Source organism: Microplitis demolitor, chromosome 4, assembly GCF_026212275.2.
Source record: "Microplitis demolitor isolate Queensland-Clemson2020A chromosome 4, iyMicDemo2.1a, whole genome shotgun sequence".
NCBI classification, from domain to species: domain Eukaryota; kingdom Metazoa; phylum Arthropoda; class Insecta; order Hymenoptera; family Braconidae; genus Microplitis; species Microplitis demolitor.
This window is the reverse complement of record NC_068548.1, coordinates 3,564,112-3,581,490: the sequence shown is the minus strand read 5'-3', so window position 1 is coordinate 3,581,490 and position 17,379 is coordinate 3,564,112. Positions and strand designations below refer to the sequence as shown.

The 17,379-nt window shown below is 30.9% G+C and overlaps 4 protein-coding genes across 5 annotated transcripts in view; 3 read left to right on the top strand and 1 right to left on the bottom strand.

Annotated features, from left to right (window-relative positions):
- The window catches only part of LOC103574871 (Zona pellucida-like domain-containing protein-1), a 70,178-nt gene that overhangs the window by 8,788 nt on the left and 44,011 nt on the right, over positions 1 to 17,379 (top strand). Inside the window, exon 2 of the mRNA XM_053738736.1 lies at positions 122 to 279. The gene's annotated coding sequence lies outside the window, so the exon portion shown is untranslated. The remainder of the gene's footprint in view (positions 1 to 121; positions 280 to 17,379) is intronic.
- Positions 1 to 17,379, bottom strand: part of LOC103574876 (suppressor of lurcher protein 1) — a 331,756-nt gene that overhangs the window by 303,154 nt on the left and 11,223 nt on the right. The window contains exon 1 of one of the 2 annotated variants that reach the window (XM_053738735.1): positions 13,306 to 13,383. The exons of the other annotated variant lie outside the window; for it this stretch is intronic. Within the exon in view, the coding sequence (XP_053594710.1) occupies positions 13,306 to 13,308 (3 nt within the window). The 5' untranslated portion in view covers positions 13,309 to 13,383. Of the gene's footprint in view, positions 1 to 13,305; positions 13,384 to 17,379 lie in introns of those variants that run through there. 2 annotated transcript variants of the gene reach the window in all.
- On the top strand, positions 3,928 to 5,509 carry LOC103574873 (Ecdysteroid kinase domain-containing protein-1). Its single transcript, NM_001414873.1, has one exon. It carries the CDS (start codon positions 4,022 to 4,024, stop codon positions 5,363 to 5,365), a length of 1,344 nt encoding a protein of 447 aa, NP_001401802.1. The 5' UTR covers positions 3,928 to 4,021; the 3' UTR covers positions 5,366 to 5,509.
- Positions 5,768 to 8,863, top strand: LOC103574872 (Ecdysteroid kinase domain-containing protein-2). Its single transcript, NM_001414872.1, has one exon. The coding sequence runs from the start codon at positions 6,816 to 6,818 to the stop codon at positions 8,148 to 8,150; it is 1,335 nt and encodes a 444-aa protein (NP_001401801.1). The 5' UTR covers positions 5,768 to 6,815; the 3' UTR covers positions 8,151 to 8,863.

Genomic DNA, 17,379 nt, shown 5'->3' with positions numbered 1-17,379 from the left:
CACCAAAGTATCTAAAACAAAACAGAAGTAAAAAAAATCTTAACTTTCTATTCATCCAACATCCTTTTCTCTCCTCTTATTTCTCACTATTTATAATTTTTTTTTTTTTGTTTTTTTTAAGCTCTGGACGGTATCTCGAACGCACTTTCAATCTACAAACATTGCTTCACCGAGGTTGTAGTGGGAATTGGAGTGGCATTTTCATTTGTCTAACATCAGTGCACATCCAATCCAGATAAAAGTGCCAGGCCTCAGATGTGTCGTAGAATGCAACCATCTGTAAGTACACTATTGCAATAACTTTTGTCAAATCCAGGACATTCAATGCTTGACAATGTGACAAAGCGTTAATGTTTCCTTTTTTTTACAATATTTTTTACAACTTTTTTTCTCATCTATTCCGTGATTTTAAGACAACCGTTACCAGAAAAAAATCTTAAAATTGAACCAGAATAAAAAGTGAGAAAAAAAAGAATAAGGGTTAGATATAATAGCAATAAAAAAAATATTCTTGAAAACCACCTTTCGAGGGAAATGAAAAACGGCTGTAGAAATGGTAATAGTTATAACTGTAGGTAGATTAGGATGTTGAGGATTGAAGACTAGAGATTCATCCTGAGATAGAATGAGAGTAAAATGTATAAAGATAAAAGGGAGTATTGCGAGTGTATTTTGGGCGCCATCCCGGGACAACGATGCCGACGCTAATGCCAACACCGTTGGGCTCCTAGCCTCCTGTATACCTACTCAAGTATGTAGATTGTGCTCTCTGGCTCCATGTGCCATTAATAGCTGATGACCTTCTACGTTGTACAATAGATCTCTCTCTTCCGCTTCAACCTTTTTTAAATGTTTTTCTTTTATTTTTTGTTTTTTTTTTTTTTTTTTAACTTATATACTTAAATATTTATTTCTATTTGTTCATTAATTTCAATGGACAAACTACAAATTACAATTCAAGATTTTTTCTCCTACAATCTCGTTTAATTTTTTATTAATCATCTGACCAAGTACTGAATAGTTAAGCAAGCGAATTGTCGGTAGTACAAAGTTCAGCAATACTGAACTTCATTTTGCAGTACCTGGTAACTGTTCCAAAAAAAGTTGAGAACTGACCAAATATACCTAGATCTATTCATTTAAATTGTCTCTATCTGATTATTTCTAGCCAGATCTGACGTTATTTATTCAGATATAATCAATTTATTGAAATTAGTTTACTTAACCTCTAAAAAATATGACATTACGATATTTCTTAATCAGTCAGTTATCAAAAAGTACTTTATATATTTTTCCTTTCAATTATATCCAATTTAGTTTTTTTTTCAAATATTTCCATATGCTTCTGTAGCTTAAGGGTATGTTTTTCCAAGTAGAAAAGAATTTTTTTTCTTTTTTCCTTCTCTTGGCGTAAAGAGAAAGAGTTAATTGACATCATGCAAGGGGATTAGAGCAAGTCGACCTTAATACAGAGGGAGTGTAATGTCGGGTCGCGTTAACGCCATCTGGTATTTAGTTGCCCAAGTGCACAGTCTATGTCATCTATATCGTCTCTCTGTGTTTATGTCTGTGTCTCTATCTCTATCTATATCTATGTACATGAATTTGCGTTTGTATATTTACACACTGACAGACAGCCACTCATACACACACAAACATGCATCTGTCTATTTACACATTTGCACATTAAATACACCAACTGGACGTTATATATGAATATATGTTGGCTCTCAGGTATATTGTAGGTTAAAATGAAAGCAAGTGAGACAGTTAAAAAAAAAAAAAAGAAGGGAGGAAGAGAATGAAATAGCAATGCTACTGAAATTCTATCTACATATTCTACGACTCGTGTTGCTAACTGATACTAGCTATATTGGCCTATCATAAAAGATATGACTACTTTTTCATTTGATTCTCTCTGTCCATTAGTTTTGTTCATAGATATTGCTTTTGATACAATATATATATATATATATATATATATATATATATATATATATATATATATATATATATATATATATATTTATGTATGTGAATTTATACTAATATTGTGAAAAATTTTTATTGCAATAATATATACTCAGAGAGGGGTGGAGGGGGGGGGGTGTTAATAATAAACTCCTGTCTTAAATTCAGAAAAAAATAAAATTGCGAATTTTATATTTATTAGAGGATAACTAATTTACCAATAGCTGAGCATACTCTTATAAGACAATTAAAATTACGCAGCTAAAAATTCGGTGTCAAATTTAATGTAATTGTTTGTTTTAAATGGCCTACACAAATTTTCAGTATTACTATTAACTAATAAGTATGAATACATATCCTCCAATACGGAAAAAGATATATCCAGAAATATATACCGGCAAAATAGCATCTATAAGACAATAACGATATAAGCCGGGTATGTACTATTTAACTTGAACAATATGTTTAAGTAAAATAACACATACGGTTTGTGTTGAATTAACAGATTTCTGTGTTGATGGTCAACACAAAAAATTTAACAAAATCACTTTTTAATACAAATACATGATATTGTTCAGATTGACTGTATAATTTATCTATTTATTTTTTCTAAACCAACAATGTTTGTCTGAAAGAAGAAATAAACGAAATTTTATTGTCTTTTTATTTCTTAGTTAAATGCTGATTTTAGGGATCTTTTATTAACATACGATGAAATTTCATAAAAAGAACCCAAAAACTATAAAAAGGCTATTTGGCCAAAAACCGGATTTATGGAGTTTCTTAACTTGAGGATTCAGTATATACTGAATTCCATGTTCGGCATTTTTTTTCGATTTGCTATTGATTGTGAATAAGTAAATTAATCAATTGACTTCTTAATTCAGAATAATATCTCTTACAAGATTATAACTCGTGAATCAAATTTTGAAATTAAGATTCAATAGAACGGTTTGAAAAATTGTTTTAATCAATAATATGGTAATTTATCAATGAAAGTGTTTTAGTTTTGTTGAATATTAATGCTTACTTTATATTTTTTAAAAAAACTTTTTACATTTTTCATATTCAAACTATAGTTTTTTGTTCTGACGAAAGTTGCAAACTCTTTTGTCTTCCCATCCATGCTCCCGTGTTCCCTTTTTTCCGGTTACATTTTTATATTTTTTTATAAACGACCTGTCTTAAAAAGGCGACCCTCTATACCCTATAGTCTTCATAGTTCTCTTTTACTTTAGCGTGTTACTATTTTCATTTTCACTAGTTTTTTTCATTACTTTTTACTTCACTTAGCCTTTGAAAAGTGCTAAAAGAACACTAATAGTTTGGCATAGAAGGTCGAGGTCAAAGCGAATAATTCGAGAATGATGAGTTACTTTACGCGCTTTTTTTAATATCTGGCTTCTCATTCTTTGGTAGCACGGCTTAATCAAAGTAAATAACAGAAAAAAAAACTGGCAATCAGTAAAAAGAAGTGAAACTAAACAAGATAAAGTTTTAAGAAAAATTTTCTTTCATCAGAAATTGTAAATTTGCTCTCTGTCATTATTATCTTTCTATTATTAACATTCTTACATAGTCAGCACACTATAATTAGCAAAAACCGGAAAACTACTGGCTCTTTCAAAAATTTGCCAAAAAAATTTACAAAGTTGATCAAAACAACTTGTACCGGACAACGCGTCCGGTCTCCCATACAACTAGCATTTTTCAATTAAATTTCAAGGATTTATAATTATTCTATAACGCTGATTCACATCTTGTATATAATAGAATGTTTGAATAGAGATAACCCCACTATTTGATTCTTTGTGATGTATTTAATTTGTTCTTTTGATATACCACTTAATTATACTGCTATCGCATTGAAGATAAAATTAATAGCTAACACTGATAAAAAACTTACTGAAAGCGAACTTATGATTATTGTACATGCGACTTAGTCTCGTAACACTTTTTAACTGCGTGATAGTTACTAGTTTGACGAGCATTAGAAAACTAGGCAGTAGCTTAAGTAAGTGTACAGTGACATCAGTGCGTTCTGGATACAATGGATGAAAGTATTAGTGATAATTATCATGAAGATATCAACATGAAATCTAAATCTGTTGATCAAGAAGCCACTCTACTAGATGACAATGATATTGCAAAAATAATTGAACGTAAAACAGGTGTGTCGAATCAATCGGTAATAAACTGGCGTCTCGAGCCAATCACAAGTTCTTACGGATTCTTGGGATCGTACTACCAACTCATTGTCACAGTCAGCAAGAGTAATAATATCAATGGTGAAAGTAATGATATTGGCGCGAAAAATACAGAATACCATTTTTTTGCAAAAACTCTACCGGTGTCGGGGCCACAACGTGAGGTTGTGTTGCAAATAGGAATTTTTAACAAAGAGATTGTTATGTATGATGATATGATACCGAGGATTGGTAGTAAAAGAGAATCCAATTGGTCCCCGGAGTGCTATTTGTGCAAACGAGATGTCATCATTGTGATGGAAGACCTTAAGCATCAGAATTATACAACACTTGGAAAAGAAGTGATATTTGATTATGACATTCTTTCAAGTCTCTTTGAAACTTTCGCCAAGTTTCATTCAAGATCCTTGATTTTTGAAGAGCAGTTACGTGCCCAAGGTAAAACATTACAAGATGTTTGGCCTGATCAGCTCAATATTGGACTTTTTAGTAACCACGAAAAGTCAATACTGTATCGAAAATCAGCACTTATGGGAATTTTTTGTATGGTTAAAGCCATTGATAATCTCACAGACAATCAAAAAGACATAATAATTAATAAAATTACCAGGTGGTTTGAATGTTTAGTGGAAGCATTCAAGCCATCATCTAAATACCGCAACGTCATAGCTCATCAAGATGTTTGGACAGCCAATGTCATGTTTCTGATGGATGGTCAAGGTAAACCTCAAAAGTGTCGTCTGATTGATTTTCAATTTTACGGGTATCTCAATCCAGCTATGGACCTAATGGTATCATTCTACATGACTACTAATCGTATGATCCGTGACAATTTCTCCGATACGCTTATTCAATACTATTACAACTGTGTAAAACAGTGCTTAGAAAATGAAAGTCTTGACATAGAAAAAATTTTACCATGGAATGAATTCAAACAATCTTGCAAAGATGCACGACCTTGGGGATTGATGTGCTCATTGATCAACTTACAACTTGCGCTTCTAGATGACCATGTTCGTGAAAAATATTACGTACGTTCTCCTGAGCTACTTGAAAACATTTCGCTCGGCAGTGGACGGATTGAACTTGTCTCAATGCAGTTTAAAACCAATCAGCTGTACCGAGAGAGACTCACAGAAAATATTTTCGAAGTTCTTGAACAATTTTCTGACCAAGTAACGGTTTAGTTGGACGGTTAATAAGTCTAAGGATATTATTTGTTACAGTTGCAGAATCTTATCTGTATGCTTGATCATATTTCTTAACGACAATTTCAAAAAAGAAACTTTTTTTTTCCATACACAATATAAATATATGTTTTTATATATGATCAGAATATATTTTTCGTATATGATAGGAATATATATTTTTATGTATGAGAAAAATTAAGTTTTTGTGTATGAAAAAAATATATATTTTCATATATGATGAAAATATATTTCTTGTATATGATCGATATATATATTTTATATATGCTAAACATATGCGGACTCATATATTATGAATATTATATTTTTCAATATAAAAAAAAAATATATTAGAAAATATAGTTAAATTGACCACATAGATTTTCTGATATTCATCATATATATTTATACATATATTTTGACCATATATGTTATTTTCATACGAGATACCTTCACTTCGTTAAATTTTCTGTCAGTATCCCATTTTACCCCGAATACGCTGTTTTGCACCCAAATCCCTTATAAACTCTAAACAGTAAAAAATTTCAAAACTGAAGATTGAACAAGATGTCTTAAGCTCCGAAATGCTTGTTTGTAATTTTTCTATAACCACAGAGTTCTATTCATAAACAGCAACAAATTTAAAAATCGACCGTCTACTAAATTTCCATGTATTACTTTTTCTAAATTACCTATTTAAAATACAGTTAGAACATACCACAGTCTCAAAAGTGATTTAACTGAACGTATCACTGTCTTAATTTTACTTAATGCTCATTAGTTTACTTAGCCTTTGAAGAATTCCAAGAGAGCATAAAAAGTCAAAGTCAAAGTGAATAATTTGAGAGTGATGAGTTACTATATACCCGCTTTTTTCTGCTACCTTACTTCTGGTTCTTAATTTATACAACTCAGTAATCTTAACAAAGACAAAACAGTAAGGAATAAAAAAGTAAAAGTAGAAAAACCTTTGAAGACCTTTTTTTTTTTTATTCCTATTATGATTTCGAGGGTTTGCTTACTTTTTCTCAGCTCTTCAATTACACTCTTCAATAACCAGCATTACAGTAACTTTCGCTTACAAGACTATTTATGCATGTCGATCCCCACTACCGTCATCTCAATTATTTATCATTGCACCGAGACCGGCTATGAATGTGAAGAGGGGATCAAAACGACTACACGGCTGCTGAGATGATTAAACATAAATTGAGTGGGCTCTTTGATTTGTCAGTCGGCTTCGTGACTGAGGCGTTAAACAACCGTATAATCAGTAGTCTAGTTGTTGAAACCGTGGTTGTTGATATAAGTGACAGAAATTATTAGTAGAATCAAGTGCTGTGATAAATTAACTCTCAATTGGTGGTAAGCTCTGATATTGCATTGTATAGAAATATAACTTTCAATCAATCGAAGTAAGTAAACAATGGAATAACTGTTTTGGGAAACAATGAGTGAGCGTATTGTTACGGATTCCTCTAATGGCACCGATCCAAGACCGTCTGTTGATCAAGACCTCAATCTGCTAGATGACAGTGATATAGCTATAATAATTTCACGTAAAACAGGTGGATCAGCAGACTCGGTGATCAATTGGCGACTTGAACCAATAACAAGCACTTGTGGATTCATGGGTTCGTATTATCAACTGATCGTCACAGTGAGCAATAATAACGCCAATCAAAATGATAACAGTCCGTCTGATTCAACGGTATTACATTTTTTTGCAAAAACACCTCCGCCTAAAGGACCCCAACGTGAGTTTACGCAACGAACAGGACTATTCAACAAAGAGATTGTTATGTATGATGAAATTGTCCCGAGGATGGGTAGTGGTTGTGAAGCCAAGTGGTCCCCTGATTGTTACCTCTGCAAACGAGATGTCATTATCGTGATGGAGGACCTCAAGTACCAAAATTACACAACACTCGACAAATACGTAGCATTTGATTACGAGGTCCTTGAATGTCTTTTCGAAACCTTTGCGCGATTTCACTCACGATCATTTATTCTTGAAGAGCGACTACGTGTTCAAGGTAAAACACTGCGTGATATTTGGCCAGATCAACTACGAGAAGGACTTTTCAGTAATAATGAAAGATCAATGCTCTATCAGAAATCCTCGCTAATGGGAATTGACTGTTTGGTCAACGCCATTGATTGTCTTACAGACAATCAGAAAGAGATTACAATGAGCAAAATCACTAGATGGTGGGAATGCCTTCTAACGGCATTAGAACCTTCCCGTAAATACCGTAATGTAATTTGTCACCGAGACGTTTGGTCAGCTAACTTCATGTTTCTGACAAATGAACTTGGTAAACCTATCAATTGCCGATTGATTGACTTTCAGTACTACAGCTATCTAAATCCGGCTATGGATTTGATCCTGTCACTTTACATGATCACTAATCGTAACGTTCGTGACAAATATTTTGATATTCTTGTACAACATTATTACAATTGTCTAAAACAGTGTTTATATAATGAGAGTTTTGATGTTGATAAAATTCTACCATGGGACGACTTCAAACAATCTTGCCAAGATGCACGACCTTGGGGACTCATTTATATAATATTTAACCAGCAGGTCACGCTTTTAGATGATGACGCTTGTGAAAAATACTTTGCACGTTCACCTCAACTACTCGAGCACGTTCTTTATGGAACAGCTCGAACTGAACTTGTTTCAATGCAATTTCAAAATAATCAGTTGTACCGTGAAAAATTTACGGAAAACATTTTTGAAATTTTCCAACTTTTGCCTGACCAAGTACCAGTTTAGTTTTGTTCTGTTCATGTTTTTCTAAGGGGACAAAATGAGACGCCATTTTTTAAGACAGAGGAATTTTTTTTAGCAAAAAAAAATGCTTAGTAACATTTTGCAAAAAAAATGGAGCAAGTCAGCCTGAATAGTACGATCATTTTAGATTTTTTTCCAAGTGTTTGTGATCTGAATTATTAAAATTTAAACTGAAAAAATCATGAGGTAAAATTGTGAAAAAAGTTACGGAATATTTTCAAGTAAAATTAAAAACATTGTGGATATTTTGTATGTCCTCATATAATTTTAGTCTTATCTTTCTGATCTGAATCTACTGATAAGCTCTTGTGACATTTGCAACACGATATATTCATAAAATCTCTCGCATGTCTGCAAGTAATTCTCGATGAAAGTTAAATAACTTTTATAATAATTTACTTATTCCATTATTGCAAACTCTGATATTGAGATAAAATAAGTTTATGTCCATGGTGAAAACTTTAATTTCAGTGAAAAAAAATTTATTGCATAGTTTAGATTACAGTTCAGATTTTGTGGCCCACAGTGTCATTGTTCATATTACCCCTTGGTACGGCTTAAAATTTTGTGTGGCCCATTTTGCCCCTTAACTTCACAAAATATGTTATTTATGATGCTGCACATGTAAAATTCTGAGAATATCAGAAAAATCTTATGTTCCATTGTATGTTTGAATTAATAAAATTGTAATCTAGTTTCCAAAAAGTTTCTATTTTACTAAAAAAAAAAAAAAAAAAAACCTCGTGTTTTCCACCAACGGTTGGCATTTTTCCTCGTAAAAATATTGTTTTCTGTTCTAATAAAACTTACAGACTCTTTTGTCTCTACTTTCATGCCCTCATGTTTATATTTTCCGGTTTTTTTTTCATTTTTCCGCTTTTTTTCTTAAACAGCTGATTTCAAAATGACAATACTCTATTGTTTTCATATTATTATATTTTTATTTTATCGTGTTACTATTTTTTAAAATATATATATATGTATAGGTATACTCTTTTGTATTGTTTTTCACGTTCGTAACACTTGACGCCAGAAAAGAAAGCTACTCTTGGCTAAACGTATTTTTTCGATACGCGAGTTTACAGCAAATTCTACTGTTGACATACTATGATAAGAAAATACAAAATATTATTATTCGATAGGATAAGATAAAAGTTTTATCAACAATAACAATAAAATTGGAAGATTTAAATCAAATTATATTTTCATATTTTTGTTGGTAGGTAATACTCATAGATTTTTTATTTAGTTATTACTCTCTAACAATAAAATAGTATATTATACTTAAGCCACATCATATATTTATTATTATTCCCAGTTCTAATAAATATGTCACTAGGAATTGTTTAGCCAATTGAATTAGTAAAATTTTATTACCGGTTGAGTCAGTAAAAGCCATTGTTTGTTTCCGTGAAATTCACTGATGGCTTCAGTAAAATTCAATGTTAATTCTAACAGAAAATCCACTGATAATATCAGTAAAATAGGTCGGCTATCGTAAATCTACAGGTAATATAAATTTATCACAGCTTTTCGCTTTGACGTAACGATTTACTTTACAATCTATTATGATATTAATTGTCTCATCATGAATCTTGACTAACGAATGGAATCAAATTACAAAATTAATTACTTATATTTGATCGATTATTAAACTACATTTTGTGACGATTAATATTTTAATCGATCACGTCGAAGATTGGAAGCAAAGAAATTAATTTTACTTCTTATCACCTCATATTCTGTAAAGATACATGTCAAAATAATTATGAAATTAGAATCACTAAATAGGTTCCGACATAATAATAATTTCTATGCGCACGAAAACAATGATCTTCTTGATCTCTGTGACAGTGTGATATCGCATTAATTGAGCATATAACAAGAGGTAACAGACAAGCATCTAGAACCACTTGCACTTACGATTTTATGGGTTTGTCTAAGTCATTGTTATCGTCAGCAAGAGCAATAGTAACAATAGTAGATGTGACGATAATACGGCCAACAACTGAATTTATTTTCTTTGCGAAGCTATTACCACCAACAGTGGTCCCAGCGGGAGTTTACGCTGCAAACTACTGTCAGAACTCTTTGACAAAGAGATTGTCATGTACGACGAGATCGTGCTGCGAATGGGGTCTGGAAGAGAATCCAAGTGGTCAACTGAGTGCTGCTTCTACAAACGAGATGTCATCATCGTAATGGAGGATTTCAAGGACCATAATTACACAACACTTGACAAATACGCGGTTGATTATAATGTCCTTGGGGGTTTGTTTGTAACTTTAATAATATTCATTTGAGATCATTGATCCTTGAAAATTGAATACGTGTTCAAGGATATCTCAGGTAGGCCGATGCCCACGAATCTTCTAGACCCTATCTGGCCTTTAAGGGTTAAAGAGTTATTTGTTCTTTAATCATATGTTATAGAGCAACAAACTTAGATTTCATTCATTAGCCATAATGTTGTCCTCTTTTTATTGAGGTGCTATCCGAAAACCAGGCGTCTTTTCGGAGTCAGTGGTTTCGAATTGTGGGGAAGGTTCTTCCATCTGTGAACGAAAATGGACACCTGAATTCAGGCAGTGGCAAATAAGAAAATGAAAGACCTCAGTTGCGATTGAGTCGATTTGTGAGACGACTCATTACGCATATAATTTTATCGACTAATTATCGCACCCTTAGATCACTGTGCGAATCATCATTCCGCATCTACATTGATGATCATATTCTATGGTTTATTCTTTTGATGATTTGTAAAAGAGATTCTTATGTCTATCAATAGTTAGCTTCCATATTCTGAGGAGGCCTAATCTATAGTTTATTCCTCATAAGTCACAGAGTAATTCCTTCCCTGCGCAACCTATACCCTTGTGGCCTGTAAATTTCTATATGCAAACGGGTCACGGTAAGATCAGTAACGCAGTAAGAACATTTTGGTGTAAGCTCATATGAGCAAATACAAAACTCGGTGCAAAGTCTGATGACTGACACAGAGCTGTTTAGAAACTAAGAAAGACTGCGATTTGTCGGAAATTCACATTCACAGAAAGAAGTCGATTTCGATGAGTGGAATGACCAGGTGGCAGAAATGCTCAATGATAGCAATAGAACCATTAAGTAAATACTGTAATGTTTTCTGTCATCGCGACCATTGGTCTGCTTCTGCTAACGTCACCTGTTTGATGAATAACCATAGTAAATCTCTCAGCTGTCGTCCTATCGATTTTCAATCTCATCAACAGCTACACTTATCCAGCAATTGCCTTGATGGTATTGTTCAACATGATCTATCGTCATGAGCGGGACAATTATTGCGATGTTATCGTTAATACTCATTGCAATTATAAAAAGAGTGTTTAGATAATTAGACTTTGTTTACTGTGGACGTTCTACCGGGATTATGTGAAGCAACTTTGCAACGGACGACCTTGTAAGCTTATTTGTGCCATGTTTTGTGAACAAGTTACTTTTCTAAATGATGCTCGTAAAAAGTCTACATGCGTTAACTAAAACTATTACTTGAGCACGTACGTTACGGTAGAGGTCATACTGAACTTGTTTAATGCAATTTTAGAACAATCACCTGCTGTAGAAAATTTCTTGAGAATTTTTGAACGAATACTTAATGAAATTTGAGTTGGTTGAATACTTTGGTAATTATGTTTTGAAGTTGTAATTGTATAAACTAATTTTGCGATTTTGATAAAGTGATAAAACCGGAGAAATAGTTTAGATCGTTACACATCTAATTTATTTTATTTTTTAGATCAATTGACTTACTTGAATCTACAATAATTTTATGTGTAGGTCAATATAAATCTACATTGACAGTAATGACAAACATTTAATGACGTAGATCTAGATTGATCTAAATTAATTTTTTTTCCGGAGATAAATATAAGAAGGTCATGTATAGTATCATTAGAGATCTTCCTAGATTAATGTAAATCAATACAAATCTGTGTACGTCAATATGGATCTATGAAGATCTAAGTAGATTGTCATAAATGTACGTAGATCTGAGTAGATCTATATTGACTGACGCAGATCTATATTGATCTATATGAATTTACATAGACCAATATAGATCTATATAGATCTAAGTGAGATCTATATCGATCTAATAATGAAATAAATTTAAATAAATGTGGGAAGATCTAATAATCCGATCTACAGATCGATTTGTGACGCGTAGATCAACATAGATCTTCGTAGATCAATATATATCAATACAGGTCTACATAAATTACTATAGATCACTACTATAGATCAAAGTAGGTCTAGATCGATCTACATGATTATGATAGTGATCTAAATTGATTTTTCAGATCTACATAGATCTAAATTACATTTTTTTTGTGATTACTCGTAAAAAATTATTTAAATCTTAGACGTAATAAAATCTGCAGAAATATATCTTTCACAAATTTTAAATTTACCGCGATCTCAATTGCTGCTCTCTAGATCTAGATCTCTTTAAATCTAAACTTGTTTTTCGATAAGTCTTTGAAATCAGCCCTTATCAAAATCAAAATTAAGAATTTCTAGACCTTGATAACTTGTTTTTTTAGTTTTAATCCACTTAGATCTTAGCAATTCGAAATAGATCTGAGTAATAAAGAAAAATTAGTTCTAACTAATTCTAATGAAAATGTGGCAACTAGGTCTCTGTATATCTAAATTGTTTTTTTAACAGCAAGCATGAGTATTCCTAAGGGACAATAAAAAAAAATACTAACATAAGACCCGTCAATAATAGCCCCATTACTTTTTCTTAAGGTAATGGTACAACCCCTCTAATTTTTGTTAACTATATCCTTGTCGTAAGCTATTAAATAATTATACTGAGATTAGTAAAAGTAGCAAGTAACGATTAAACCACCCTTCTTAGCCAATTTAATGGATTGTACATTAAAATACCTCCTTTTTGTATTTAAATGTCAAAAGTTTGTATAAATTAATAAATGAAGATTAAGAACTCTCGAAGACCGTAAAACAGTCTTAAAACTTTTTACTTAAGGGTTAACAGCATCAAGTTAAGGATGAAAAATTTTTTATCACAAATCGTATAAGTTGGGATCAAATAAAAAATATTAAAATTAATGAGGGTAAAAAAGGTAAAAAGTCTTACCATTACGTTAAAAAATTTTTCTTCATGCCGTCTGGCCTGACATTGATCCTCTATATCCAGATAGTGAGAAACACAACACTATCACGTGACAATTCATTTTTTATCACTCAATATTTAACAAACAAAAAAAAGGATACCTATTTTTTTTTTTTTTTTCAAATTCTAATTGGTCATTATTTTAAGAAATGGAATTTTTTTATTCTTAATTATTACTATGAACTAAATTTACTTGATAAATTTATTGAACTCACTCGTGTAAAAATAAATTGCAATAAAATAAAAAAAAATTTTTTTTTTTGTTTTTTTGCTTTAATTTATCGAAACTAAAATTTTAACCGCAATCACTGGCCAACACTAACCACTAACTATACGATACTCGTTAGATTTAAAGCACTCTTGGGATATTGACACGTTTTCATTTAGAAAAAAAAATATATATTCATATATGTATATAAATATACAAATATATAGACGAAATAAATTAAATAAATATATGCACTTAACCCATTACTATTTATAACACTAGAGAAAAAAAAATTGTCACAATTTTGAAAAATCAAAATTGCAAAAAAATAAAAAAATTCACTTCACTGATTAAAATAAAAAATTTACAAGAAAATTTTTGGATATGTGATGAATTATTTTTGACATATGAATTTAAATTGTGACTTTTTTTATTATTATTTTTTTTTTTAAATAATTGTGATGCATAAATTTGAATTGGATATTTTTTTATTTGTTTATTTATTTATTATTTTATCGAAATCTCATGCTGTGAAAATGAAATTCGCGTCTTTGAGTATAAAAACTGTACACGCGGTTCGTATGAAAGCTCGCGCGATACTAGAATCCGAGGACAAGTTCTGTTGCCGCCACGAAAGCGAACGCTTGCGCTCTTATATGAATGGTTATTACTACCCCCGTTGAGCTTTCGGATATTTTTATTACAACTCTGAATTAACAGATTTTATATGGAAAAGTGGAATGAAAGAAAAATTGCGCAGTAAAGAATTTTTTATGGGCGAGTTAAATAGTGGGAGAAATATTCAAATTTTGTTGTATGTTAAAATTGTTGAGATTATGGAAACAGATAAATAATTACGTTGATCTACAATAGATCTATGATCTGATTTTTTAAAAATTCAGATCTACGATACTTCTAGTAGATCTACGAAAATACATCTATACAATAAAATTTATACCGCCATAATTGTATGCATACAACACTAAAGACATAAGCCGTATGTATACTATTTTTCCGGAACATATATATTTTTGTACGGGTATTAATTTAAATAGATCCCTATTGATATTATTGTGAAATTTTCGATAATCTACTGAGATCGATAAAAATCTTTTGAGATCATCATAGATCTAAGAGCATCTAAGACTCGAGATCATTGAAAATTTCCATACACAGAAAGAAAATTATGGGGTTGGTTCCCATAATTTTATGAAATTCTTTCCTATACCAGTTCAGGAATTACGACCATAAATTATGGGATCGATTCCCATAATATTATAGGATTGGTTCCCATAATGCAATTGGAATATTTCTTATATCATTATGGGAACTATTCCCATAATGCATAGAAAAACTTCCCATAATTTTCTTTCCGTATGGGTCTGAAATCATTGAAGATTTACGGAAATTATCAGAGGTCTTTTGAAGTCTATTCCGCATTTTAAATCTACAGTAGTAATCTACACATATATATATATATATATATATATATATGAAAATTAGTCAAAATATGACACTTTTTAACAAAAAAAAAAAAATTTTTTTCTCGAATGTCTATTTACTGTCTGGAAAAAATATCGAGTGAGTTGGTTACGTTAAGTAGTACGACTATTTCAAACTTGTGACCACAAAAAAATTTATTCGTGTTTATTATCTAAATTATTTTATTAAAAATTGGCAAAAAGTTGGCTCGCGTAAAATGAACATAAAAAAAAATTTTATTTCATTTAATTTTTTCATAAAGTCAAATTATTATTAGCTATAATTTAAATAAATAAATAAAAAAATAAATCTACTTTTCCATTCCGGGTATGGCCAGATGGTAGTTTCAACTAAAAAAATATAATAAATATTTTCAAAATATCTCATATGCACTCACTATTTCTCTCATTGGCTCTATGAAATCCGTAACAAATTATTTTTATTTTATTAAATCGTAAAAAGACTTAAACAAAATATATATGTTTATATTATCATTATAATCTCCTTTGGGAAAATAATCACTGCTACTCGAAAATTCAATTCATTTCATTTCATTAATTTAGCAATTTTCAACAACAACATTCGTGCCGGCTTGATATTTTCCTACCACTTCAATACATTAAATATAAACGGAACATCTGATTTTTTTTTTTATCTTGTCAAGTTATAATAATATGTATGAGCGAAAAGCATAGAGTTGATGGAAATAATTGGTGACACATTGAATTTGGATAACAAGCGATTTAATCTGCCAGCAGAGTACATTATAATAGCAAAAATATGAATTCGCGTTAGCAATAACAGAAATAACTCTAATAAAATATGTATGTCACGGTATTTATCTTTTCCATGCATTAAATCGTTCGTATCCTTCTATAAATTTATAGTATATAAATGTATGAATTATAAATAACATTCGGCTTGTGATTTATTTGACGCTAATCTTTCATAAAACTCCACAATAATTTCTGTTAATCGTTGACGATAAATCGATTATTTTTTGAATAAAATTGCGGTTGAATTAATTCATATTTTTCGGGTCTTTGTTTAGTGGAGTCCACTTTAAAGAGATTCGATACTAATTATCTCCCTAGGGGATCTCGTAGATTTTCTATTGTATTTTTGCAAGGTTACAACTTCTACACACCAAAATTTCATTAATAGAATATATTATGAATTGACTTACTTTTAGGAATTAATACAATATATTTTCATTATAATTGCACTGAATCATAAAAAAAATTTTTTTTTAATGAAATAATTTTTTTTAATGAAATAAGTGATTAAAAAATAAACGCGAAAGTACGGCAACAGCACGCTAGTGCTTAGTAATTTTTTTGTGTACTATTGTTGGTAACAAGGTTCATTACTAGCTGGAGCTCAGGTCCGACACCAATGATTATTAGTTATTCAAATTTCCCGCGGTTGTGTCATTTCACGCTGTCGCCGTCGTTCCTTAGCTTCACGACACATGTGACGTCATTAACTAAAATTCGCCTCTTATATCATTAATAACTTAATAACAAACCCATGATTAAACTTAAAAAAAATATTCATGTGTTCAGAAATGTTTAATTATTTGATACTGAATAATTTTTACCGATGGTATTATTGTATCAAAAACTAGAGCACTTTGAAAAATGACTCCCATTTACGCCCGTCTATAAGAACGCATTTTGAAAATTTATTTCTCAAAAACGGTGTAGTGCATCGGTTTGAAATTTTAACAGTAATCCTTTTTCTTATGACTCTTTTGATAGAAAAAATTTCAGAATTTTGAAATTATTTCGAAAATTGGTATCGAACCTCCTTAATGTGAGAAATCATATAAATACAACCTTCCTAAAAAGTATTAGGTGTGTTATGATTTACTGCATTTTTGGTTTTTAAATTGAATGTGACATCCGGAGACATTTCGACTCTAGTGTGAGAATTGACCAATACTTCGACAACTTTCAGAATTTGTATTTGAATAAAATCTGGAACTGTATAAATTGAATCGATCAATACTCAAAATTGGAAATTTTCTGAGATCTTATGGACCCCATGTGATGCTTAATACTTTTGACTAAGGCTAGATTGTTCACAATTGAATAGATCGAAAAAAACTATCCTTCGATAGATGAAAATTTGAATGAGCGCTAACTTCATTGCTCTAGAAGACTTCAACAAAGTTTCTATCATTAAATCAATGTGACGATTATTAAAGAGCTTATCGTCATTTAAGTAATCTTTAAGTTTGTTATAACAGAACTTCAATAAAGATGGAGTGTAAGCGTCACAAGTAATTCGATTAGTGTTTAAGTAAAGTGTTAGCACAAGAATCATAGCTAAGTAAATGAAGCAGA